This window comes from Scyliorhinus torazame, chromosome 11 (genome assembly GCF_047496885.1).
Source record: "Scyliorhinus torazame isolate Kashiwa2021f chromosome 11, sScyTor2.1, whole genome shotgun sequence".
Lineage (NCBI taxonomy): Eukaryota > Metazoa > Chordata > Chondrichthyes > Carcharhiniformes > Scyliorhinidae > Scyliorhinus > Scyliorhinus torazame.
In genome coordinates, this window is record NC_092717.1 from 47,927,628 (window position 1) to 47,955,227 (window position 27,600).

General features: G+C 48.2%; 1 protein-coding gene across 3 annotated transcripts in view; it reads left to right on the top strand.

Annotated features, from left to right (window-relative positions):
• Positions 1 to 27,600, top strand: part of oxr1a (oxidation resistance 1a) — a 704,666-nt gene that overhangs the window by 550,642 nt on the left and 126,424 nt on the right. For all 3 annotated transcript variants that reach the window (XM_072467220.1, XM_072467219.1, XM_072467221.1), the window contains exons 10-11: positions 171 to 339; positions 27,081 to 27,243. In XM_072467220.1, the coding sequence (XP_072323321.1) occupies positions 171 to 339; positions 27,081 to 27,243 (332 nt within the window). The remainder of the gene's footprint in view (positions 1 to 170; positions 340 to 27,080; positions 27,244 to 27,600) is intronic.

Genomic DNA, 27,600 nt, shown 5'->3' on the forward strand with positions numbered 1-27,600 from the left:
GCACTGTCTTTAATGTGGTATATATGTACCATTTAGCTATATTGCCTCTCATCATTCTTCCTGTCAAAATGCTTCACTTCATACTTTTAGATGTTTGCTGTACATCTCGTACAGGAATCTGAACTTAAAGACAAAGGGATTAATTTTGTGTTTTTGAAATTAAATCTCAGGTAGTGTCATACCAAAAGAGAAAAGGCGGCATCGCTCACACAAGTTCCTGTGTTTGAGAGTTGGGAAGCCCATGAGGAAGACATTTGTATCTATAGCAAGTGCATCCATGCAACAGTATGCGCAGAGGGACAGGAAACATGAGTACTGGTTTGCAGTACCTCAGGAAAGGTAAGATAACCTATCACCCTGGAAGGCCTGAGTACCATAGCAGTAGATCTCCCCTAAGACTCAAAAGACCTGATGAGTACATCATGCAAACCCTCAGGACTAGCTCCTTATTTTAACATGTTAAACCATGGCATGAGTTAACAGTAATGTTTCTAGCTTTGTGTTTTCTAAATAGGTGAAGTTTGTACAAGGCATTTAACACTGGCTTTTTTCCACTTTTCTCACCCAATCTCAATACAGCTGACCAGCTAATTAATTTCCCTCTACCTCATCCCAGCAATTTGGAAGAGTATTACTTACTGCATCAATTGGTACTAGACTAGCTAACTAAAGATTATCACATAATTCAGTGCATAAGAGGCCCTTTGACCCATCGAGTCTGCACCGATGCACGAAAAACACCTGACTGGCCTACCTAATCCCATTTTTCAGCACTTGGCCCATAGCCTTGAATGAGCCAAGTGCTCACCCAGGTACCTTTTAAAGGATGTGAGGCAACCCACCTCTACCACCCTCCCAGGCATGTGCCCCCTAAACCTCCTGCCTCTCACCTTGAATTTGTGTTCCTTCGTAACTGACCCTTCAACTAAGGGGAATAGCTGCTGCCTATCTACCCTGTCCATGTCCCTCATAATCTTGTACACCTCGATCAGGTTGCCCCTCAGTCTTCTATGCTCCAGCAAAAACAACCCAAGCCTATCCAACCTCTCTTCATAACTTAAATGTTCCATCCCACGCAACATCCTGGTGAATTGCCTCTGTACCCCCTCCAGTACAATCACGTCCTTCCTATAATGTAGCAACCAGAATTGCACACAGTACTCCAGCCGTGGCCTCACCAAACTGCTATACAATTCCAACATGCCCTCTCTGCTTTTGTAATCTATGCCTTGATTGTTAAAGGCAGTGTCCCATATTCCTTTTCCACCACCCTATTAACCTGTCCTTCCGCCTTCAAGATCTATGGACAAACACGCCAAGGACCCTTTGTTCCTCGGAATTTCCCAGTGTCAGGCCATTCATTGAATACTTTCTTATCATATCAACCCTTCCAAAGTGGACCATCTCACACTTTTTAGGGTTAAATTCCATTTGCCAGTTTTCTGCCCATTTGACCAACCTGTTTATATCTTCCTATAACCCAAGAAACCCCCCTCCGCCCCCCCCCCCTCCCCCCCCAGACTACGTTGTTTATATAAATGACAAACAATAATCGACCCAGCACTGATCCCTGTGGTACACCACTGGACACTGACTTCCAGTAACTAAAGCAGCCATCTGTCATAGAAAATAGAAGCAGGAGGAGGCCATTCGGACCTTCTAGTCTGCTCCACTACTTATTATGATCATGGCTGATCATCAAGTTTAATACCCTGACCCCGCCTTCCCCCACCATATCCCTTGATCCCTTTAGCCACAAGAGCTATATCTAATTCCTTCTTAAAATTATATAACCCTCTGTCTCCTACAACTAAGTCAATTTTGAATCCATCGTATCAAGTTACCCTGTATCTCATGGGCATTTGCCTTCTTTATAAGTCTCCCATGTGGGACCTTGTTCAAGGCTTTGCTGAAACCCATGCAAGCTACATCAACTTCATTTCTCTAATCTACACGATCGGCGGCACGGTAGCACAGTGGTTAACACTGTTGTTTCACAGCGCCAGGGTCCCAGGTTCGATTCCCGCTTGGGTCACTGTCTGTGTGGAGTTTGCATGTTCCCCCCGTGTCTGTGTGGCTTTCCTCCGGGTGCTCCGGTTTCCACCCACAAGTCCCAAAAGACGTGCTTGATAGGTGAATTGGACATTCCGAATTCTCCCTCCGTGTACCCAAACCAGCGCCAGAGTATTGCAGTGTTAATGTAAGCCTACTTTTGACAATAATAAAGATTATTATTATTATTATTATTATTATTAATAAACACCGAGTCACGTGCTCAAAAATGTCAATCAAATTTGTTAGGTATGACCTCCCTCTGACAAAGCCGTGCTGACTATTCCTGATCGAACCTTTCCTCCAAGTGGAGATAGATTGTCTCCTTCAGAATTATCTCCAGTAGTTTCCCAACCACTGACGTGAGACTCACTCATCTGTAGTTCCCTGACTTATCTCTACAATCTTTCGTAAATAGTGGAACCACATTAGCTGTTCTCCAGTCCCCTGGCACCTCCCCCGAGGCCAGAGAGGAATCAAAAATTTGGGTCAGCGTCCAGAAAATCTCCTCTCTCACTTCCCATCCTGGAACACAATTGATCTGGACCTCGATATTTGTCCACTTTTAAGCCTGTCAGTACCTCCAATACCTTGCACTCCCTATGACAATTTGCTCAAGAACCTCAGTCTCTCTCCCCGGGTTCTATATCTACCTCCTCATTCTCGGGTGAAAACCAATTTGAAGTATTCATTCAACACCCTACCAATGTCCTCAGGCTCCATCCGCCGATTTCTCTGTTGGTCTGGATTGAGCCTTACTCTTTCCCTGGTTATCATCTTCCCATTGATATACATATAGAATATTTTGGGATTTTTTTCGACTTTGACCAGCTATAGCTTTTTCATATCCCCTCTTTGCTGGATTTTCGGAGTTGGCCAATCTTCACAGACCTGTAAAATTGGTGGAGAGGACCTGATTCCGGCATTCCTGCACCCATTCCTGGTGGCCCCAATGTTTCTTAATGTGGGAGAAGGTTGTCTTTTACTACAACTTTCAGGACTCCGTTGCAGGGAAAGGCACCGCTACCCACCACCACAACTTTTGTGGCACCAGGCCAGCTTTTCAAGGACTTGCGGCGAACAATCCCAGAGACGTGATGGGGTAGAAGGGAAGTCTGAAGTCAGTTGGGGGATCATCAGATTGGTTCTTGGGGCGTCAGGAGAGCCTGGGGCGTCAGGAGAGGGAGTTGGGGTTTGGGGCACCCCAGAAGCTGGTCTGGAATTTTTCTGTCAACACTTCTTGAGTAACTGGTGTGAGTAACTTGTTACATCCCTGTCTGTTCCGTCTTTCGTCTTTAAAAATTCTCATCTTGCAACATTACAGACTTTTGGTTTTGAGCTGAAACTTTTGCATTGAGCTGAACCCCCCCCCCCTCCCTGTTGCAAGCTACTATTTGGACTGATTTGGTAGACTCCTTTTATTCAGTGCGCTCTGTGGCAAAGCCTGTGATCTCATTTTGATGGACTTGGTTAGCAACCAATCAACTCCATTGTAATCCCCGGGCTAAGCACAGCCCTCATAGAATCCTGACAGTGCAGAAGGAGGCCATTCGGCCCATCGAGTCTGCGCCGGCCCTTGGAAAGAGCACTCTACTTAAGCCTACACCTCCACGCTATCCCGTAACCCTACCTAACCTTTTGGACACCAAGGGGCAATTTAGCATGGTCAATCCACCTAACCTGCATATCCATGGACTGTGGGAGGAAACCGGGGAGACATGGGGAGAAAGTGCAAACTCCATACAGTCACCCAAGGTCGGAATTGAACCCAGGTCCCTGGAGCTGTGAGGCAGCAGTGCAAGCCACTGTGCCATCCAATCCTCGATGTGGGTTTTCTTCTGGAATGCCCTGCTGGGTGATTCTCTGTGCTTGGTTTCAGTTTTGTTCTGAGCTGCAGAGCTAAGCAGAATCTTTGAGTCTCTCTCTCAGAAGAGGGTAATTATCTCTCAAATCTTAGCTGGAACTCCCTTCAGGTAAACCGAGCCGTTAGTGAGTACTCAAAGCTTGAAGATAGAGCTGAGGAGGCAGAACTTTCCAGATTTCTCTCTGATTAAAGTTACCAGACCACTCAAAGGCCTCGCGAAAACTGCTGCTCTGATATTCTGTTTAACTGAGGCAAGCTGAAACTGACCATATATCAGAAACTGGGCAGACCTGAAGTACATCTATCGTGGGTAAGGCTCAGCCAAACACAAGTTGAAGCGTGTCCCTAGAGGGGTCCCAAGCCTCAAAATCCTGCCTAAGTGGTCCAGCATGAAGATCCAAACTAACCGATGGTTTTCAATGCCTCCCATTCTGAAGACATCAATGCCTACCAAGACCTCAACCCCAGCAGTGAAGATCCTCAAATCTCTCATGCCATTTTCATCCCTGTTATTTTTGCACCTTTCCTACTCCCACTGTGTGTCTGTCTTGTGTGTCTGGATGGAGGGTGGGATGGGGCTTTGCGAAAAGTTAGACTAGTAGACCATTGTTGCATTATTTCCATTATATATTCATCTTTTACTCTTTTATATATAAACAGTTTTTTAATGTTCTAATACTTGGCACCGGCCAGCCATTGTCCTTCAGGGACGTTGTTCCCCCACCACCACAGCAGACTCTGTCATCTCCACCATTGCCTAACACTCCAGTCGGAGTACAAATCTCTTATCTCCTCATCAATTCTCTACCTACGACAGTCTGTTATCTTCAATTTCACGTTATTTCATTTTTGCTCACAGTCTCTTGTGACAAACCTTGATCGAAGTTGCGGGTGAAAATCCCTACAAGTACCGCCCTTAATGCCTTCTGAAGAGGCTTAGCCAAACTGAAAAGCAGTCACTCAAGAAATGAACCCTAACTTGTTGAACAACTAGGATGACAATAAATGTGTTTTTGCTATGTTGCCTGCATACAAATAACCAACATCAGAGTAGCGTTTGTTACAAAGGGGAATGCTAAAGTGAGATGTAAAGAGGAAGAATACGTTTTAATAAAAAAGTATGGCTTAAAGGCTTTGGGTAACCCCCAGGCTTTATTCAACACCGTGTATTGCTAACTGACATGAAGGCCCCCTCACCAAAACTGCTTAAAGGACTCGCGCAGTACTTACAGGTCATTTGTAATTTTTCTACTGGCTACTGTTGCACTTTTAGGCTCTTTTTACTGAGTGCTATCGTTCTTGAAAGTTCGCTTTGTTGCCAGAGGAATAGGTTTTGTTACTTTTGCCCTGTGTTTTTTACTGCCTGGCAGGCAGACATAAATACTGATTATAAGACGACATCATGCGCTTTACACGCTGACTGCATTGCTCTCAGTTGCTGCATTGTTTGGGCTGTGTGTATAATGTCTCAGCAGAAAGTACTCAGACCAGATTCTGAGGCTTTTCAATGAATCCTCAGAGCGACTCTGCCAATCATGTATTGTGTTGCAATCACAATGAAAGCTTTCAAAATCTGCAAACCATTTATGGATAACACTCTTAGGTGAAATATCTCTAAAATCGGACAGGAAAAGGAAAAGTTTTCTTCCCTCCTTTCCCCTCTTTGTGTAGGCTTGATGGACTATTTTGTTATTTCCTGCCCACCATGTTTCACTTCGCTTCTGCACTGCTTGATCATTCCACAAACATCAGGTAACCTTTTGCATATTTTAAAAGAGATATATAGATAGGTTAAGTGAGTGGGGGAAAAATTGGCAGATGTAGTACAATGTAGGAAAATGTGAACTTGTCCACTTTGGAAAGAAGAATTGTGGTAGAGGAATCTGGGTGTCTTGGTACATGAATCACAAACAGTTAGCTTGCAGATTGTTATGGACGCCTGGTCAGCTCTCAGCAGTGGCTAAGATTCTGGACCAGAACTGCAACTTTTAAAAGTTTTACAAACTTTATTAAAACAAAAGGAAAAAAAAAACAATTTTTAAACTTATACCCTAACAATAACAGATTACATGAGTTTCTTAACTTTAACACACTAATTCCCATTAAACAGCACTTTCAATGAACATGCAGCTCTCATTCCACTTACACAGGCCCGCAAAGGCGATATTTGCATTCACAAAGCAATGTTTCTTCTGTTTGGAAAATTCTTTTAGAACCCTTTTCCAAAGCCTGCCTCAGTGGCAACTTTCATGATGTCTCTCGGTTGCATTCCAAAGCCTTCTCTCTGTATCTGTCCAAAACTGCATTCATTCTCTCTCTCTCCAGCCAAAGAGGTCACCAGACTCTTTAATGGGCCTAATAGCTGGTTGGACAGGAGTGTTCCAACGGACAATGGATATCGAGTGACTCACCCTTGCTGAACAGGGCCATCCTGTGCATTCCCACTAACGCGTTTAAGTCTGACTAGGACAATGTAACTCGGCCAGGTGCGGTCGTATCACTCCCTTTCTATGCTGGCAGTTTTTTTTCCCTCCGTCTGCTTAACCCCTAAATTGCCTGCCACATATTTGATTCCATTTCTGGACCCAATTTCCTAATATCTCCATCTCGTAACAAGGTACAGCAAGTGATTGGAAAGACAAATTGAATGTTTATTTCAAAAGCAATGGAATATACAAGTAAGGGAGGTTTTACTGCAGCTGTATAGGTCCTTGGTGACACCACATCTGGAGTACTGTATACAGTTTTGGTCTCCTTTTTTGAAAACCGAAGTAGAAAGCAGTTCAGAGAAGGTTCACTCAACTTAAAAAGTTGCGGAAGCAGTTCATTAATGGTTTAAAGGTTCGCTCAACTCAGAAAAGCGCAGTTGGGACCAAAACCAGCTACTCTGGTTATCCTGCCAGCTCTGAACCTGCCTCGGCAATTATGACTGCTGTCGGGAATGGGGTCGGGAAATTACAATGCTAGTCAAAACTAGTATTTTCAGGCTGCAACCACCTCCCTGCCCACTACTGGTGGGTCCCAAATATCCTGCAATGTTGTCTGTTCATACATGGACATCTATACTATTTTAATACAGATCAGTGCATAACAGCACGGTAGCACAGTGGGTAGCACTGTTGCTTCACAACTCCAGGGTTCCAGGTTTGATTCCTGGGTTGGGTCACTGTCTGTTCGGAGTCTGCATGTTCTCCCTGTGTCTCTGGGTGCTCCAGTTTTCTCCCACCAAGTCCCAAAAGCCGCGCTGTTAGGTAATTTGGACATTCTGAATTCTCCCTGTGTATCCGAACAGGAGACAGAATGTGGCGACTAGGGGCTTTTCACAGTAACTTCATTGCAGTGTTAATGTATGCCTACTTGTGACAATAAAGGTTATTATTATGATGATCCGAAGAGAATCCCTGGTCAGTTACCTTTGCTGGTCATGCAGGAGAACAAAGGTCAGTTTTACAACCTTACTTATTGTTCCAGCAGTGAAGAAAGAACCTATCACAGACTAACAGATTACACCTGGGACTTTCCTGGTCTGTATGGCTCAACTAATTAGAAGTTTTAAAATAATGTTCTTCATATCTAAGAATATTTTTTTTAAATCACGAAAGAGCATTGAGTAAATCAGTGTAGTAACCTTGTTTTTAGAACCTAGTTTCATATCTATTCTTAATTGGCTGGATCTCTTCATGGATATTCAGATTGTGAACTGAAAATGCAGATCCTTGGAGCTTGGCCTAAAGCACTAAATGGCCTTGACACCGAATGGAATTTTTATTTTGAGGGCCATCGCTAATGTTTGAAGCAATGTTAAAATTAAGGCTCCTTTTATTAAAACGAAGGTTAAAGAAGTTTGATTACAAATGTTCAACCTATGTGACAATTTGTATGGCAAACAGAGACAGTGGTTGAAGAATGGCTAAGAAAGGAGAATGTGAATGGCTTTTCATCAGAAGTGACATTTCAAGAAAAAGGTGGGAAAGCGAAGAGGTGGAGGAGAGAGAGAAGATTCCTGACTATGGGTTCTAGATTCATCGAGTCGTACAGCGCAGAAAAGGTCCTTCGGCCCATTGAGTCTGCACCAACAATAACTACCCCGAACCTTGCATTAATTCCGCTTACCAGCACTTGTCCCATATCCATAAATGTGATGGTGTTTCAAGTGCTCATCCAAGTGTTTTTTAAAGGTTGTGAAGTTTCCAGTCTCTACCTTCCCTGGCAGTTCATTCCAGATTCTCGCCACCCTCTGTGTGAAATTTGTTTTTTCAAATCCGCTCGGAATCTCCTCCACCCTAAAACGATGCCCCCTTGTGATTGACCCCTCAACGAAGGGGAATAGCTGCTTACTATTTACCCTGTCCAAACCCTTCATAATCTCATACACTTCAATCATATGCCCCTCAGCGTTCTCTGCTCGACAGAAACCAGTCCAAGCCTATCCAGTCTCTCCTTGTAGCTCAAATGTTCTATCCCAGGCAACATCCTGGTGAATCTCCTCTGTACCCCCTCGAGTGCAATCACCACCTTCCTATTGGGAGGTGACCACAATTGCACACAGTACTCCAGCTGCGGCCTAACCAATGTTCTGTACAGCTCCATCATAACTTCCTTGCTCTTATATTCTATACCACGACTGATAAAGGCAAGTGTCCCAATAGCCTTCTTAACTACCCTTTTTCTTCAAAGTGCATTGCCTCACACTTACCAGGGTTATCTGCCACTGCTCTGGCCATCTGACCAACCCATCGAATCTTCCTGTAACCCACGATCCTCTTCTTCACTGTTAACCACCAGCCAATCTTGGTGTCCTCTGCAAACTCAGTAATTACTGCCCCCCACATTCTCATCTATATCGATAGAAGGTTGTGGTAGTATGCATTAAGGGTCATGTGGGACTGTGAAGCCGTGATGTCATTGGCTGACAGATCCCGGGTCCTGGTTGGCTGTTGACCTCTAGCTCCCCCCTGAAGGCGGAGTATAAGAACCAGGAGTTCTCCCCCGCAGGCCAGTCTGTTACTGAACTGCGGGGAACAAGTCACGCTTAATAAAGCCACATCGACTTCATCTCTATTTGTCTCTCGTGAGTCTTTGTGCGCTACAATTTATTAAGCGTGCCTAAAGGATTATGGATCTCAGGATCATCCCGGGATGCCTGAGGATCAGCCCCAACGCAGTGAACTCAGCAGCAGTTTTCAAACACTGGCAGACTTGTTTTGAGGTCTACCTCAGAACGGCCCCTGGCCGGGTCACAGAAGACCAGAAACTACAGGTCCTGCACTCGAGGGTAAGCCCGGAAATTTTCCCCCTCATCGAAGACGCAGAGGATTTCCAGACGGCGTTCGCAGCACTAAAGAGCATCTATGTTCGCCCAGTGAACCAGATCTACGCACGCTACCAACTCGCAATGAGACGGCAAAGTCCCGGAGAATCGCTGGACGAATTCTACGCCGCGCTGCTAATTTTGGGACGGGCCTGCAGCTGCCCGCCGGTAAACGCGATTGAACACATGGACATGTTGATGCGCGATGCTTTTGTCGCAGGTATGAACTCTCCCCAAATCCGCCAAAGACTTTTGGAAAAAGAGTCGCTGGGACTCTCAGAGGCACGGGCCCTTGCAGCCTCCCTGGATGTAGCCGCGTGAAACGCCCGCGCGTACGTCCCCGACCGCGCGGCAGCCCCTTGGGCCCCGTGGACCCCCGTCGCGACAAACCCCACCCCACAGGCTTGCGCGGTTCAGACTCCAAGTCGTCCCGGCGGGGCCCGCTGCTATTTCTGCAGCCAGGCGTAACACCCCCGGCAGCGCTGCCCGGCCCGCGCAGCGATTTGCAAAAGCTGCGGAAAAAAGGGCCATTTCGCGGCTGTGTGCCGGTCCCGGGAGGTCGCCGCTGTCCCAGGAGAAGAAGCAGTCCTGCGCGTTTCTAACGCTCCCCAACCCCTCCAGTGCACTATGTGCGACCCGCAAGCGCAGCAATTTTGGGTCCCGGCCACCGCTGTCCCCGGAGAACAAGGAGTCCTGCGCGTTTCAAACGCTCCCCAACCCCCCCAGCGCCCCATGTGCGACCCGCAGGCGCCGCCATTTTGGGTCCCGGCCACCACGAGGGGAGGAGGGGCGCCGCCATCTTGGGACCCCCCAGCCATGTGCGACGCATGGGGGTGGCCATTTTGTCCACCCCCGCCGCCATCTTGGACGGCAACAACGGACCCCAGTGTCGACGGCTCCACGGGGTTCGAGGAAGACGCTCAAGCACTACGATCACGTCTGGCCTCAATGACGCTGGACCAAGCACGGCCCCGGACGCTCCAGACGACGACAACGGTGCTGATAAACGGCCACGAGACACCATGCCTGCTCGACTCCGGGTGCACAGAAAGCTTCATCCACCCCGACACGGAAGTCCTCCTCTGGAACGTCGCTGCCGACCTGGCTGGCGGCCCCAGGACCCACCTTGCTCCGAAAACATGTGCGGGCGCACAAGTCGGACCCGTTGGTCGAGAGGGTTCACCACCTCCACGCGAACCCACAGTACGCTTACGTGGAGTACCCCGACGGCCGACAGGACACGGTCTCCCTGCGAGATCTGGCGCCCGCCGGCAACACGCACACCCCCCCCGACACCAATCACCCCCTCCCTACCACTGGCGCACCCCGCCACCGCCCCCTTCCCGGGAGGATCGGTCCTCCTCCCAGGTCCGACCAGAAGTGAAGCTGAAGCAGAAACCGTAAGGCTCCCGGAGACGACAACACGGGAACAAGCACCACCACCGGGGCCGAGGCGATCGACAAGAACGACCAGACCGCCCGACCGACTCGTGGCACGGATGTAACACTACAATGTTGTGGACTTTAACGAGAACCTTTTTCTTTTCCCCCTTACGACCACTGTAAATAGTGCAAAAAAAAAAAAACCCTGTACATACTGTGATGACATGCAAAAGTTTTCCTCCCAGGACCAGCCTTGTAAACCCTTACCACCATGCGAAGCACCACCCCGCCGGGTTCATTTTTAACAAGGGGTGAATGTGGTAGTATGCATTAGGGGTCATGTGGGACTGTGAAGCCGTGATGTCATTGGCTGACAGATCCCGGGTCCTGGTTGGCTGTTGACCTCTAGCTCCGCCCTGCAGGCGGAGTATAAGAACCAGGAGTTCTCCCCCGCAGGCCAGTCTGTTACTGAACTGCGGGGAACAAGTCACGCTTAATAAAGCCTCATCGACTTCATCTCTATTCGTCTCTCGTGTGTCTTTGTGCGCTACAAAGGTTATTGGGACACTTGCCTTTTTTATGTATATAACAAACAAGGGACCCAGAACTGATCATTATGGTACGCCGCTGGACACCGGCTTCCAGTTACTCAAACCGCCTTCTACCACCACCCTTTGTGTCCTATTTCTAAGCCAGTTTCGGATCCATCTCAACACATTTCCTTGAATTCCATGTGCTTCAACCTACTCAATCTGTCTCCCATGTGGGACCTTGACCAAGGCTTTGCTAAAATTCATATAAACTACATCAACTGCACTTCCTTCATCCACACACTCTGTCACTTTATCTAAAAATTCTATCAGATTTGTTCGGCATGACCTCTTTCTGACAAAGCCGTGCTGACTATCCATAATCGACCTATGCCTTCCAAATGGAAATTAATTCTCTCCTTCAGAATTTTGTCCAATAGTTTCCCTACCACTGACGTGAGACTCACCAGTCTGTAACTTCCTGGTTCATCTCTATCCCCCTTCTTGAAAAGTGGAACAACATTAGCTGTTCTCCAGTCCTCTGGCACTTGCCTCGTGGCCAGAGAGGAATTAAAAACTTTCATCAGAGCCCCTGCAATTTCCTGCCTCGCCTCCCACAACAGCCGGGGATACAATTCATCCTGGCCTGGGGTTTTGTCTATTTGTAAGCCCGTCAAAGTCTCCAATACCTCCTCACTTCCTATGTAAAACTGTTCAAGGTCCCACTCCCTAAATTCTGTACCTACGTCCTCCTCCTGAGTGAAGACCGATGAGAAGTATTCATTTAACACCCTAGCAATGTCCTGCAGCTTCTTGCAAATATTGTCCCCTTAATCTCTAATGGGCCCTATTCTTTCCCTGGTTAACCTCTTCCTGTTAATGCAGTCACAGAATATTTCAGGATACCCTGAACATATTTCTCCTGCATTTCCCCCTAAACAGAACATGTTGGACCTGTACTTTCTCTATCTCCTTTTTGAATGCCCTCCACTGTTCTGCTGTTGATTTTCCTGCAAGAAGCTGTTCACAGTCAACTTTTGCCAAATCCTGCTTTATTTTAGTAAAATCTGCCTGGCCTCAATCCAAAACAATGTTTTGCAAGTCATTTTTTTCCTTGTCCATAATAAACTTGAATCGTACCGTGTTGTGGTCGCTATCACTGAAATACTTCCCCACTGCCACTATGAACGTCCCCAGAACCCCCAGGTTCAGGTGCAGACTGTCCCTCGTCTATATGTCCCACCTTCCCCAGAAACGGTCACAGTGATCCAAGAATCTAAACCCCTCCATCCTGCAGCAACTCTTAAGCCACGCAGTCATCTGCCCTAGTTCCTATTTCTGTTCTCGCTCGCAAATGCCACCAGGAGTAATCCAGAGATTGGGGTCCTGCTTTTTCATCTACGGCCGAGCTGCCTGAATTCTTGATGCAAGATTATTCTACCTGCCTCTTTGATACCAACGTGTACCACAACCTCTGACTTTTCACCCTCTCCATCTAGGATGCCCTGTAGCCGCACAAATGACACCCCTGACTGTCGTGTTGGGTGTTCCGATACACAAACGAACCAACACGGTTGTAGATGGTACAACTCTGTTTTATTATTCTGTACAATAACAACTGTTAACTTCTGGCTGTGGTTCGTACTTCACCAGTTAACCTGTGGACCCAGCCCTAGCACTAACTTAGAGAGGCACTCAGCACATGGTGTATGTCTGAGTGGCACGCTGTGAGCTCTGTGCTCTGAGCTATCTCCTGGTAGAATGAGCGGGAACTGTGGTGTTCCCTGTTTTATAGTGCGTGTGCTCTCACTGGTGATTGGCTGTGATGTTGTGTGTGTGTTGATTGGTCCGTCTACCTGTCCATCAGTGTGTGTGTGTGTGATTGCACCATGATATGTTAATATGGATATCATGACACTGACCTTGGCACCAGAGAGGCAACACACCATTCTGGAGTCACATCTTTGGCCGCAGAAACACCTGTCTGCTCCTCTGACTAATGATACCGCTATTACTATTGCTCTTCCTTTCTCTCACTCTCTCTCTCTCTCTCTCTTCCCCCCCCCCCCCCCCCCCCAATCCCCACCCTCCGCACTCATACAATGAAGTTGTTTGTGGTGCCAGAAGCTTGGCTCTGACTGCACTCTTCTGAGGTACCAAAATGGAATACCGATTTGTGAGTGAGACCCCAGGGGACTCTTGCACTACCTGCCTGTTTTTCCTGGGCTGCCTAGTGGTCTCCTTGCCCCTTGAACTGTGGTATTACCATCGCTCTAAACGTGCTATCCACAAAACACTCCGCCTCAGTGTCTCCAGCTGCTGCTCAAGCTTCGAAACCTTTGCTCCAGTTTCTGCAGCTAGGAGCACTTCCCACACATCTGGTCATCTTAGACACTGGTAGTGTCCAAGACTCCCCACATGTGACAGGCCACACGTTCCACTCAGCTGTCCTTACCTGACATGTCTTAGTAATAAAGGACACAGTCCTTAATATCAGTTACTCACCAACCACTCCGCTTACTGCTTTCCTGTGATTCACTCTTGGACTTTCTTTCAAACTCGGCGCGCTGTCTGAACACTGGCCACAGCACTCTGCAACCCCAAGGTGAGTGAGGGCCCCAGGCCTTGCACTTCCTTTTTCCTGTGCTCCCAGTAGAGTGTCCCTCGCGGGTCCGGTGCTCTCCGCTAGCGGCCTGAAGGTGAGTGAGGACCCCGAACCTTGCATTCCCTTTATCCTGCGCTCCCAATAAAGTGTCCCTTCCAGGTCCGGTGCTCTCCGCTGCCCGAAGGTGAGTGAGGACCCCGAGCCTTGCACTCACTTTATCCTGCGCTCCCAATAGTGCCCCTTCTGGTCCGGTGCTCTCAGCTGCCTGTAAGTTCTAGGTAGCTGAGGATGAAATGAATAGGTGGATGTCCAAGAAGCTGGACTAACATTAACCAAGAGTTTAGACGAAGAGTCTTAGGACTATAGGAGACTACAGAAATGGGGAGAATAATTGGAGGGAATGTGAATTTTGAATATAGAAGTATATGGGGACCTTAAGCTAACCTAGGCTTATGAGTGACTGAGATTGGACCAGGATATATATATATGGATAATACAGAAAATGTGTAAGATGGAGGGGAATGTAAGTTTGAGGATGCAACTAGGCTAAGATGAAACTGTGATGGATATGGAGCCAACATCACCATACATCTGAATGATTTTTAAAATTATGAAGGGTTTAACAGTAAATAAACAAAAATTGTTTTTAGTGGCGTATGGGTCGCTAACTAGATACCGGAAATTTTATGTGATTGGCAGAAAACCCAGAGGCAACAGGAGGAAATACTTTGTTTATGCAACAAGTAGCAGATTTGACATGCATTGCCTAATAAGTGGTGTCATGGCAACTAAACAGGAACATGTATTGTAAATAATTATACTTCCTTGGAAGGGGAGTACAGTGTGAATACACATTGAACGATGGGTAGGATGCAACAAATACTGGTTTATTCTCAATACACAATGCTCTCCACTCCCTGAAAGGTCTCCCTCCTCGACCTGCACCCAGGTCGGGGTTTTTATACTATGAAAGCTCCCCTTGTGAAAGAGGAATCCCTGCCTCGTTACCGGGGAAATTCATATTCCATGGAGATCATGGGGAACAAAATGGTCCATATCCCATGACCTCCTTCCCCCTCAAACTTGGAGTGGCATCCACGTCTACGGACTGGCACGAAGGACTCCTTGTTGTCTTTGCACGGGTATGGTGGCCTGTCATCGTCTGTGCAGGGTCTGGAGGCATATACTGGACAGGAGACTGGCATTTCCAAGTGGAGCGCCTTTGCGGGACTGGCATGACTGGTGTGGTATTGGGAATTGGCTCGGTAGCCTCTGTCAGAGGCTAAATGTCCATGTCAGATTCCGAGTCAAACGGGGCCACGTCTGCCATCTCAGTGTGCTCAAGCGGGGGGGGCAATGGCAGTGGCAGCAGCGGAACATGTGGGACTTGGGTATCCGGAATCTGATCTAGCAAATCGGGGCGCAGCTATGGATGTGGTCCACTTGTCTGTTCTGCTATCGTTCTTGTGCCCGCACTTCGTAGGAGACAGGCCTGGATTGCGATAACACCAAACCTAGAATCCATGCGGCACCATCGCCAAAATTGTAGATGTGTACTGAATCTCTTGGGGCGCAAAGGCGAGTGTTGGCTTGCATCCCCTTCCCAGCAATGTCCAGGATGATCAGACTCAGTCGAGTGCGGAGGCAATGATTACTACATGGAACTATGATGCAATTGCAATCATGGGGACATGGTTAAAGGAGGGACAGGACAGGACTGGCACCTTGACATTCCAGGATATCGTTGTTTCAGAGGGGACAAAAGGGGAAACAAAAGAGGTGGAGGAGTTACGCTGCAGATTAGGGAGCAGATCACAGCTGTGTTGAGGGAGGACACATTGGCGGGATCTTGTAGTGAGGCATTATGGTAGAGCTTAGGAATAAGAAGGGTGAAATCATAATGTTGGGAATGTGCTGTAAACCTCCCAACAGCCGGCAGGCGAGAGAAGAGCAGGTGTGTAAACAGATACTGAAAAGGTGTGAATAAAACAGGGTAGTTGTGATGGGTGACTTTAACTTCCCCCATATTAACTGGGAATCCCTTACAGCCAGGGGCTCAGATAGAGAGCAATTTGTTAGATGTGTCCAGGAGGGCTTTTTGATACAGTATGTTGACAATCCAACCAGGGAGGGGGTCATACTAGACTTCGTATTGGGGAATGAGCCAGGCTAGGTGATTGATGTTTCAGTGGGGGGAGCATTTTAGGCTTAGCGACCATAATTCCATAAGATTTCAGGTAGTCATGGATAAGGACAAGAGTGGCCCGCGAGGGCCAATTACATCAAAATTAGACCGGAACTGAGGAATATGGATTGGGAGCGGTTATTTGAGGGCAAATCCTCTGACATGTGGGAGGCTTTTAAAGACTTGTTAAAGTGCAGGACAGGCATGGCCCCGCAAAAATGAAGGATAGGAATGGCAGTATTCGGGAACAATGGATGACTAGGGTAATTGTAAGTTTAGTCAAAAGGAAGCATACAATTGGTTTCAGCATCTAAAAATTGACCAAGCCCTCGAGGAGTGCAGTGAAAGTAGGAAAGAACTTTAAATGTGGAATTAGGAGGGTTAAAAAGGGCCATGAAATGTCTAGCAAACATAGTCAAGGAGAATCCCAAGGCTTTTTATGCATGTATTAGGAGCAAGAGAAAGAGTAGGCCCACTCAAGGACAATGGAGGAAAGTTGCATTGCTGATTAGTAGAAGTATAGGAAGTCAGTGAAACCCTTAATGAGTACTTTGTATCGGTATTCACCAGGGAGAAGGACATGACGGATGTTGAGGTCAGGGATAGGTGTGTGAACGCTCTTGAGAACGTCAATATATCAAAGGAGGGGCAGCACGGTGGCGCAGTGGATTAGCCCTGCTGCCTCACGGCGCTGAGGTCCCAGGTTCGATCCCAGCTCTGGGTCACTGTCCGTGTGGAGTTTGCACACACTCCCCGTGTTTGTGTGGGTTTCGCCCCACAACCCAAAGATGTGTAGGCTAGTTGGATTGGCTACGCTAAATTGCCCCTTAATTTGAAAAAAAATGAATTGGGTACTCTAAATTAAAAAATATATATATCAAAGGAGGAAGTGTTGATTATCCCAAATTGCATTAAGGTAGACGAGTCATGGGGTGGGGTGGGATCTATCCCAGGTTACTGCGGGAGGCAAGGAGAGAAATAGCTGTGGCCTTGGCAGATATCTTCACATCCTCTTTGATCACAGGTGAGGTTTCAGAGGACTGGAGAATAATCAATGTTGTTCCCTTGTATAAGAAAGGAAGCAGGGATAATCCAGCAAATTATAGACCGGTGAGCCTGACATCACTGGTGGGAAAGCCTTTGGAAAAGATACTGAGGGACAGAATTTATGCATATTTGGAGGAAAATGGACTAATTAGTTACAGGCAGCATGGTTTGTACGGGGATGGTCATGTCTCACCAACTTGGTGACAAAGAAAATTGACGAGGGAAGGGCTGTGGATGTAGTTTATATGGACATTAGTAAGGCGTTTGACAAGGTCCCATATGGCAGACTGGTACAAAAACTAAAATCACATGGGATTCGGGGTGGGCTGGCTAGATGGATACAGAACTGGCTTGGTTATAGAAGACAGAGTAGCGGTGGAATGGTGTTTTTCAGAATGGAGATCTGTAGATAGTGGTGTTCCGCAAGGATCAGTGCTGGGACCTCTGTTGTTTGTAGTATATATAAATGATCTGGAGGGAAATATGGGTGATCTGAGTTTGCAGATGACATGAAGATTGGCGCAGCTGCTGATAGAGCCAAGGATTGTCAGAGGATACAACAGGGTATAGATAGATTGGAGACTTGGGCACAGAAATGACAGATGGAGTTTAATCTGGACAAGAGTTTAATCTGGGACTTCCGGTGATGGCTATGGAGGAGCAAGACGCACGTTTGGTGGCTCCCGCTCTGGTCGGACCTTTCCCCCGTTTTTCTACCGGACGTGAATTGTAAAACGGATGTTATTGCCAATTGTTTACTGAATTCCCACTTCGGTGCATGGAGAGAAGGACTAGAAGTGTTCGTAAGGGCAGAAACAAAAAGATGGAGAAGGCTTGGGCTGTAGCTGCAACAGAAGACAGCACGGCGGAGGTTCGGGCCTCTGGCTTGTCGACCCAGCAGTCTATGGAGCAGCTGATGCAAGTCATTCAGGAAGGCTTTGCTACGCAGAAACGGGACTGCTTGGACCCAATAAAAGAGTCAATTGAGCGGTTGAAGCATAGATTGGACGGCCAGGATCGGGCGATCCAGAAGGTGGAGAAGGCGCTGGCTGAGCAGGAGGAACATCAGACTGCGGTGGAGCTGGAGGTGGGGATGCTGAGGGACCAGCAGAAGAAGCTTCTGGAGACGGTGGACGACCTAGAAAATAGGTCCCGCTGGCAGAACCCAAGAATCTTCGGGCTTCCGGAGGGGTCCGAAGGAGCGGACGCTGGGGCATACATCGCAGACATATTTGTGAAGCTGCTGGGGGATGGGTCATTCTCCCGGCCCTTGGAGGTGGGTAGGGCTCAGTGAACTCGCGAGGAAGCCACAAATGGGAGACACCCCCCCCCCGAGGGCAATGGTGGTGAGATTCCACAGGTTCTTGGATAAGGAGCGCATTCTACACTGGGCCAAGCAGACACTGAGCTGTAAATGGGACATAGCATCCTGCGGACCTCGGGCTTGTCGACCCAGCAGTCTATGGAGCAGCTGATGCAAGTCATTCAGGAAGGCTTTGCTACGCAGAAATGGGACTGCTTGGACCCGATAAAAGTCGATTGAGCGGTTGGAGCATAGATTGGACGCCCAAGATCGGGCGATCCAGAAGGTGGAGAAGGCGCTGGCTGAGCAGGAGGAACATCAGACTGCGGTGGAGCTGGAGGTGGGGATGCTGAGGGACCAGCAGAAGAAGCTCCTAGAGAAGGTGGAGGACCTTGAAAACAGGTCCCGCCAGCAGAACCTAAGAATCGTCGGGCTCCCGGAGGGGTCCGAAGGAATGGACGCTGGGGCATACGTTGCAGACATGTTTGTGAAGCTGATGGGGGATGGGGCATTCTCCTGGCCCTTGGAGGTGGATAGGGCTCATAGAGCACTCGCGAGGAAGCCGCGAATGGGAGACCCCCCCCCCCCGAGGGCAGTGGTGGTGAGATTCCACAGATTCTCGATAAGGAGCGCATTCTACAGTGGGCCAAGCAGACACGGAGCTGTAAGTGGGACAATTGAATCCTGCGGGTTTACCAGGACCTGAGTGTAGAGGTGGCCAGGAAGAGAGCAGGCTTCAACCAGATTAGATCGATCCTTTTTAAGAAAAAGGTGAAGTTTGGACTGTTGTACGCATGAGGAACAGCACTTCTACTTCGAGTCGCCTGAGGATGTGTTGGACTTTGCGAAAAAGAAAGGGCTGGCGAAGGACTGAGAACTTTTGAACTTGGCTGCAACGTTCATGTTTTTTTTTCTTTTTGTTTCTCTGTTTTTGTAAAAAAAAAGCTTCTCGTTTTGCATTTTATGGAAGATGTTTGTGATGCTGTTTGCATTGAATTGGGACCAGCGGTAGAGCTGAGTGAGTTAATGTTTTCATTTGCACTGTTGGGGGATGGAGGTGTGCTTGTTTTTGATCTTGGTGTTTTTCCTATTGGGCAATTGTGTGGGGATTGTTTGATACTGAAGTTTGTTTGTATGAGCGGGGGGAGGGAACAATCGGTGGGAGACTGTCTGGCGCCGGGGATGGGTGCCACAAGCTAGCTGGGCGAGCTAGCTCACGGAAGCGCAGTGGGGGGGTGTACATATGTTTGGTTTAGTAAAGGGGTTGGGTTACAGGGTGTTGCTACTAGGGGGGGGAGGGGGGCGAATGTTCTGCTGACGAGGGAGGGACTTGAGCTGAGGGACAGAGAGGAGGTTGGGCTGCCTGGGGATGGACCGGTGAAGGCGTAGAGCACGGGCTGGAGGTGGACCTAAAAAAGGGGATGGCTGATCGACGGAGGGGGGGGGGGGAATGAGCCCCCCAACTAGGTTGATCACCTGGAATATTCGAGGGTTAAATGGGCCGGTCAAAAGGGCACGTGTGTTCGCGCATATTAGGGGATTGAAGGCGGACGTGGTAATGTTGCAGCAGACGCACCTTAGAGTAACGGACCAGGTTAGACTGAGGAAAGGCTGTGTCAATCAAGTCTTTCACTCGGGGTTAGATTCAAAGACTAGAGGGGTCACGATCCTGATCAATAAGCGGGTGGTGTTTGAGGCGGGTAAAATAGTCTCAGACGTGGGAGCTCGGTACATTATGGTCAGTGGGAAGTTAGAGGGGGAGCAGGTGGTATTAGTAAATGTATATGTGCCAAATTGGGATGATGTGGAGTTTGTAAAGAGGATGCTGGGGAAGATACCGGACCTGGACTCGCACAGGTTGGTTATGGGAGGGGACTTCAACGCAGTTATGGACCCTGGCTTGGACCGGTCAAGCTCGAAAACTGTCAGGGTGCCAGCAATGGCAAAGGAACTAAGATGGTTCATGGAGCTGATAGGGGGGGTGGATCCATGGAGGTTTGGGCAGCCAAGGGTGAAGGAGTTCTCCTTCTCCTCACACGTGAATAAAGTGTACTCCCGGATTGATTCATTTATTTTGAGCAGGGCCTTGCTGGCTGGAGAGGTGGACACGTGGTACTCGGCGATTACAATCTCAGACCGTGCTCCGTACTGGATTGACCTGCAGGTTAGTAAAGACAGTCATCACTGGAGGTTGAATGTGGGATTTTTGGCGGATGAAGGGGTGTGCGAGTGGCTGAGGAAATGTATTCAGAGCTACCTGCAGGTCAATGACACGGGGAAATTTCAGCAGCGGTGGTGTGGGAAGCACTGAAGGCGGTGGTCAGGGGGAGCTGATTTCGATTCGGGACCATAGGGAGAAGGTGGACAGGGCAGAGACGGACCGACTGGTAAAGGAGATACTACAGATTGATAGGAGGTATGCGGAGACCCCGGAGGCAGGGCTTTTAAGGGAACGGCGGAGGTTACAGGCGGAGTTTAGCTTGCTGACCACAGGGAGGGCGGTGGAGCAGCTGAGAAAGGTAAGGGGGATCTATGAACATGGAGAGAAGGCCAGCAGAATGCTTGCACAGCAGCTTAGGAAGAGGGAGGCAACTAGGGAGATAGGGAAAGTAAATGACGGAGATGGGAACCTGGTTGGTGATTCAGTAGGGGTGAATAAGGCGTTTACGGATTTCTATAGCAGGCTGTACAGGTCGGAACCCCCTACGGGGCCGGACGTGATGAGGCACTTCCTGAAGGGACTGAATTTCCCAAAGGTGGACGGGGAGCGGGTAGAAGGGCTGGGGGCTCCGATCGGGTTGGAAAAGCTAGTGGAGGGTCTGAAGGCCATGCAGTCGGGTAAAGCCCCGGGGCCGGACGGGTACCCAGTGGAGTTCTATAAAAAGTTCTCTGGGATATTGGGGCCGGTGTTGATGAGGATGTTCAATGAGGCAAGGGAAAGAGGGGTGCTGCCCCCGACGATGTCACAGGCAATGATTTCGTTGATTCTTAAGCGGGACAAGAACCCGGGGTTGTGTGGGTCCTACAGGCCGATCTCCCTGTTAAATGTGGATGCCAAGTTGCTGGCCAAAATCTTGTCCTCCAGGATTGAGGATTGTGTTCCGGACGTTATTGGGGAGGACCAGACGGGGTTTGTTCAGGGCAGGCAGTTGGTGACCAATGTAAGAAGGCTGTTAAATGTGATCATGATGCCCCCAGAAGCTTGGGAGGTGGAGGAAGTGATCGCAATGGATGCAGAAAAGGCTTTTCATCGGGTAGAATGGGACTATCTGTGGGAGGTAATGGGACACGGTTCGGATTCGGTCGGGGCTTTATCGACTGGGTCAGGTTGCTTAATCAGGCTCCTGTGGCGAGTGTATGGACGAATAGGACTACATTGGACTACTTTAGACTGCACCGGGGAATGAGACAGGGATGTCCCCACTCCCCACTGTTGTTTGCGCTGGCTATAGAGCCGTTGGCAATTGCTCCGAGAGCCTCGAGGGGCTGGAGAGGACTGGTCTTGGTGGGGGGGTGGGGGGGGTGGGGGGGGCGGGATGGAGCACAGGGTTTCGCTCTATGCGGATGACCTGCTTCTGTACGTTTCGGACCCAATAGAGGGGATGGAAGAAATCATGAGGGCTTTAGGGGAATTGGGCTGGTTTTCGGGGTATAAGCTTAATATGGGAAAGAGTGAAATGTTTGTGGTCCAGGAGAGGCAACTGGGAGAAATATCGTTTAAGTTAGTAAAGGGAAGCTTTAGGTACCTAGGTATCCAAGTGGCGCGGGAATGGGACCAGCTGCATAAATTGAATCTGGCCCGGCTGGTGGACCAAATGAAGGACGCTTTTCGGAGATGGGATGTGCTTCCGTTGTCTCTGGCTGGGAGGGTGCAAGCGGTGAAGATGACGGTCCTCCCGAGATTACTATTTGTATTTACAGTGTCTCCCCATTTTTATTCCGCGGTCCTTTTTTAAGCGGGTCAACAGAGTGATCATGGGCTTTGTCTGGGCGGGCAAGACCCCGCGAGTAAGAAGGATAATGCTTGAGCGGAGTCGGGTAGGCTGGCATTGCCAAATTTTCGCAACTATTACTGGGCGGCTAATATAGCCATGATCAGGAAGTGGGTGGTGGGGGAGGGGTTGGCATGGGTGCGTATGGAGGCGGCTTCATGTAAGGGCACCAGTTTGGGGGCGTTGGTAACTGCGCTTCTGAGGTTCCCACCGGCACGGTACTCTACCAGTCCAGTGGTGATGGCGGCCCTGAGAGTTTGGGGCCAGTAGAGGCAGCATGTGGGAGCAGTGGGAGCTTCGGTTTGGGCCCCAGTCTGTGATAATCAGCGGTTTGCCCCGGGGAGTGTGGACGGGGGGTTCCGGTTATGGCGGAGAGCGGGGATTGAGAGGATGGGGGATATGTTCATAGAGGGGAGCTTTCCGAGTATGAAGGCGTTGGAGGAAAAGTTTGGGTTGGCGAGGGGAAACAAATTCAGGTATCTGCAGGTGCGGGACTTCCTTCGTAAACAGGTGTCAACCTTCCTGCTCCTACCGCTAAGGGGGATTCAGGACAGGGAAGTTTCCAGAGGGTGGTAGGAGAAGGGAGCGTCTCGGACATTTATAAGGAGCTTATGGGGTCGGAGGAGACGCAGACCAAGGAGCTGAAGCGCAAGTGAGAGGAGGAGCTGGGATGTGTGATAGAGGATGGTCTATGGGCAGATGCGTTGAGTAGAGTCAACACTTCCGCAACATGTGCCAGGCTCAGCCTGATACAATTTAAGGTTGTTCACCGGGCTCACATGACATGGCAGATTCTTTGGGGTGGAGGACAGGTGCGCAAAATGTGCGGGAGGACCGGCGAACCATGTCCACATGTTTTGGACATGTCCAAAGCTTAGGAGATTCTGGCAGGGGTTTGCGGAAGTCATAGCCACGGTGTTAAAAACTAGGGTGGCGCTGAGTCCAGAGGTGGTGATTTTTGGGGTGTCAGAAGACCCGGGAATCCAAGAGGAGAAAGAGGCAGACGTCCTGGCCTTTGCTTCCCTGGTAGCCCAGAGACTGGATACTATTAGCATGGAGGGACTCCAAGCCCCCGAAGTCGGAGACATGGCTAGCTTTCTCTGTTTGGAGAAAATCAAGTTCGCCTTGAGAGGGTCACTGTTAGGGTTCACCCGGAGGTGGCAACCGTTCGTCGACTTCTTTGCGGAAAATTAATTGACAGCAGACGGCGGGGGGGGGGGGGGGGGTAGTTTAGATTAGATGAGGGGGTTAATAAAGGTGGGACCTGTACGAGAGGTAAATGGCTTTTGCACTATGTTTATGGTTTCATGTATATTGTTGTTACTATACCAAAAATGCCTCAATAAAATGTTTATTTTTTTTTTTAAAAAGAGTTTAACCTGGACAAATACGAGGTGATGCAATTTTGGAGGATCAAATCTAGGTTTGAATTATACTGTGAATGGCAGAACCCTTGGGAACATTAACATACAGCGAGATATGGACATGCAGGTCCACAGTTCCCTAAAAGTGGCAACACAGGTGGCCAAGTTGATTAAGAAGACAAATGGCATGCTTGCCTTCATCAGCCGGGGCATTGAGTACAGGAGTTGAGAAATCACGTTGCAGCTATACAAAACCTTGGTTGAGCTGCATATGGAGTATTGCGTGCAGTTCTGATCACCACATTCTCAGAAGGATATAGAAGCTTTGGAGAGAGTGCAAAGAAGCTTCACCAGGATGTTGCCTGGTCTCCAGGGTGTTGTCTATGAGGGGAGGTTGAATAAACTAGGACTGTTTTCACTGGAAAGACGGAGGCTGAAGAGAGACCTGATAGAGGTATACAAAATTGAGAGGCATAGATATTTTCATTCATTTCATTCAGTGTGGATAGTCAGAGGCGTTTTCCAAGGTTGGAAGGGGGCACAAGTTAAAGGTGAGAGGGGGAAAGTTTAAGGGAGATGTGCAGGGTAAGTTTTTCATGCAGAGAGTGGTGGGTGCCTGGAACGCGCTGCCAGAGGATGCAGTGGAAGCAGACACATAAGCAACATTTAAGAGGCACCTGGATGGGTACATGAATAGGGAGGAAATAGAGGGATACGGACTGAGTAAGGGCGGAAGTTTTTTTAAAAAAGTTAGGGCATCATGATCGGCACAGGCTTGGAGGGCCGAAGGCCTTGTTCCTGTGTTGTACTTTTCTTTCTTTGTTCTATTCTCATGAGTGGAGCGGCAGCCGGTGGCAACTTCTGATGCTCCTGGCATGGTACACCATGCTGGGCCAAACTCAAGGTTGTGGTTGATCCCGGGCCACCAGACATAGCTGCAGGACAGCATTTTCATCGTTGACACTCCCGGGTGTCCATTGTGGAGGTCCTGCAAGAGTGGGCTGCCCCCGCATTCTGGAACCACCACACTTTTGATCCCCACAGAATAACACCGTCCTCGACCCCTAATTTCTGGTCCTTAGAGGCTTATGCCTTCATATCGTCTGGCAAGGCATGGTGCTGGGCTCCATACAGAATGATGTGGCAGATGCAGGACACTTGTGGGTAGGTCTGGGTCCAATCGCGGGTGCAAGACGCTGTGGCAGGCAGTCTGTGAAATGGAGGGCGGGGATGACTATTGGCCAGCGTTGGCAACCTGGAGGGGGAAGGGAGGGCGGCTCAATGTAGCCACGTGGGGAATCTTCGCCCCCATACGGTGTTCCGGCATGTACTCGCATGCCAGCAACTGGGCCCAACGCTGAAACCGAGCGAATGCTTTGTGGGAATCGTCCAATCTTTCTGGAACAGGCCTAACAAAGGCTTATGGTTTGTGAACCCTGTAAACGCAGGTCCTTAGACATACTGGTGAAATTTTTTACTCCAAAGATGGTGGTGGAGGGAGCGAATGTTTGTGGGAGGAGAACCACCTTGCCCTGGATGGTGTTGAGCTTCTTGAGTGTTGTTTGAGCTGCACTCCGGGCAAGTGGATGCAAGGATCTACAAGATTCACGGATCAATTTAAAGGCGCTGGATAATGATTCAGGTCATTGAAGTGAGAGGGCAGTCCAAGGTTTCATAAAGTTTAGCATCATGTCAGTTGCAATTGTTGCCAAATTTGCTGCACTATTAACTGCCAACACAGTGTGTGTGTTTTATCTGGGGGGTTTTCAATCTTGAGATGTTGAACGGAACTTTTTAGAAATCTGAATTAAACATTTAAAAGTCTTGGAGGCGGTTATTGAGGGAGAGAATGGAGAAACTCAAAATAGAAAAAAACTGATTTTGCTCAAGGTAAGTGGGGTGAGATGATTAGAAATTGGGCAAATGAAGAAATTCATCCATCTAGAACATGTGCCACACTGCTGGATTTTTATGATATAGCTTCAGCCAATATCTCCCAGAATTGTCCCGCCTGAGCTGGCAACCTTAATGTGGCAGTTGACACGCCTGTACCATTATGAATGCTTTGGCACCGTTGAGTTTCTAAGCAATTTCCTAGAGAAGGGGTGAAAATTGGCAGAAATAGAAGTAAATGCAAATAAATTGTTTATGATCTTGTATCACATCTTTAAGGATACTACTTTTCTGATTGGCCATTCAATCAAACTCCATTAAGAATGTCTTTTCACAATTTGAGGATGTAGGCTTCATAAAAATGTACAGAGAGAGAAGTATAACGTAAAGAAAAGAAAAGCAGTTTGGTCCAAATGGTGGCTTTGTGGCCGCAAATCCAGTGATTCTTTCCTTGGGTGTTGACCCAGTCACAACCATGGTATTTGTCGTAAAGCAATAAGGTTGGATGACAACACATGTATACTGGAGTGAAGGATAAATGCTCAATCCATTGACCTTTCCTTCATTTCAATCATACATGCATTTTAATGTCGTTGTCAACAGATATGGGCTGCATGGTGGCACAGTGGTTAGCATTACTGCCTCACCGCGTCAGAGACCCGGGTTCACTTTCAGTCTTGGGTGATTGTGTAGTGTTTGCATATTCTCCCCGTGTCTGTGCGGGTTTCCTCCCACAGCCCAAAGATGTGCCGGATAAGTGGATTGGCCATGCTAAATTGCCCCTCGGGTGGGGGTGAGGGCCTAGGTCAGATGCTCCTTTGGATGGTTGGTGCAGACTCGATAGGCTGAATGACCTCTGCCTGCCAGGGATTGTATAATGTCTATGACACCAACTCATCAGCACATATATTCTAAATATTAATTAAATGTTCTAAACATGGAATGCTTTAAAATTCATGCAATGACACACCATGTACACAGGGGAAATTGTGTGAAAGATTGCCCCCAGAATACAGTGAATATAAAGATAATAAAATGAAATTGAAGTGATTTCTGATTTTATGCACCTTCAAAGAACAAAGAAAAGTACAGCACAGGAACAGACCCTTCGGCCCTCCAAACTTGCGCCGACCATGCTGCCCGTCTAACCTAAAACCTTCTACACTTCCAGGGTCCACATCCCTCTATTCCCATCCTATTCATGTATTTGTCGAGTCTTCCCTTAAAGGTCACTATCGTACATGCTTCCACCACCACCTCCGGCAGCGAGTTCCAGGACCCACTTCCCTCTGTGTAAAAAAAAAAAAAAAAAAAAAAAAAAAAAAAAAAAAAAACTTCCCCCTGTTAGTACCAGGGAAGTATGTTGAACTTTCTTTCCTCCACCCATCCTGCTGTTGGACTGTAACCTCATCCATCCAGCCTTCTGTAGCTTCCAATTCTGCTGTCCTTAATAGCTGTGCAGTAAGTACTTGTGAAGTCTCTGGTATCTGATGCAGTATGGACCAGCCAAGAGAGTTAATATTTATTCAATGGAAACTGTTTGCTTTACAGGGCCGAACATCTGTATGTCTTCTTTGTGCAGTGGTCTCCCGATGTGTACGGGAATGAAACTGGAGAGTCAGTGAAGGAGCCGGGATTCATGGTTGTCACAAAGACTGAGAAGACTGAAATGAATGAGAATTCCAACAATGATCCAGTGCTGAAAGACTGGGAGGTAAAAGTATTCTGTGATTAATCCCTATCCAAATTCCAGAAGCTGCAAAGAATTCTTTATCTGATCATTTATTTTAAATCAAGCATGTGTGGCTTAAATTTTAAAAGAACTTGGGGTAGAAATTCATATTGAACAGTTGCACAAAATGGGTGTTATTGGATAATAAATTGTATTGACTGTAATGGAAATGAATGGCAAGCACTGTGGATCATGAGGAACCAATGCAATACCACCCATTTTGCACACAGCCCAAGATGATTTTCTATCCTTTATCTATGGTAAGGACTTTTATTGTTTTGAATGGCGGAGCAGACGCAAAGTGTTAAATTGCCTACTTCTGCTCCTAGTTCCTATGTA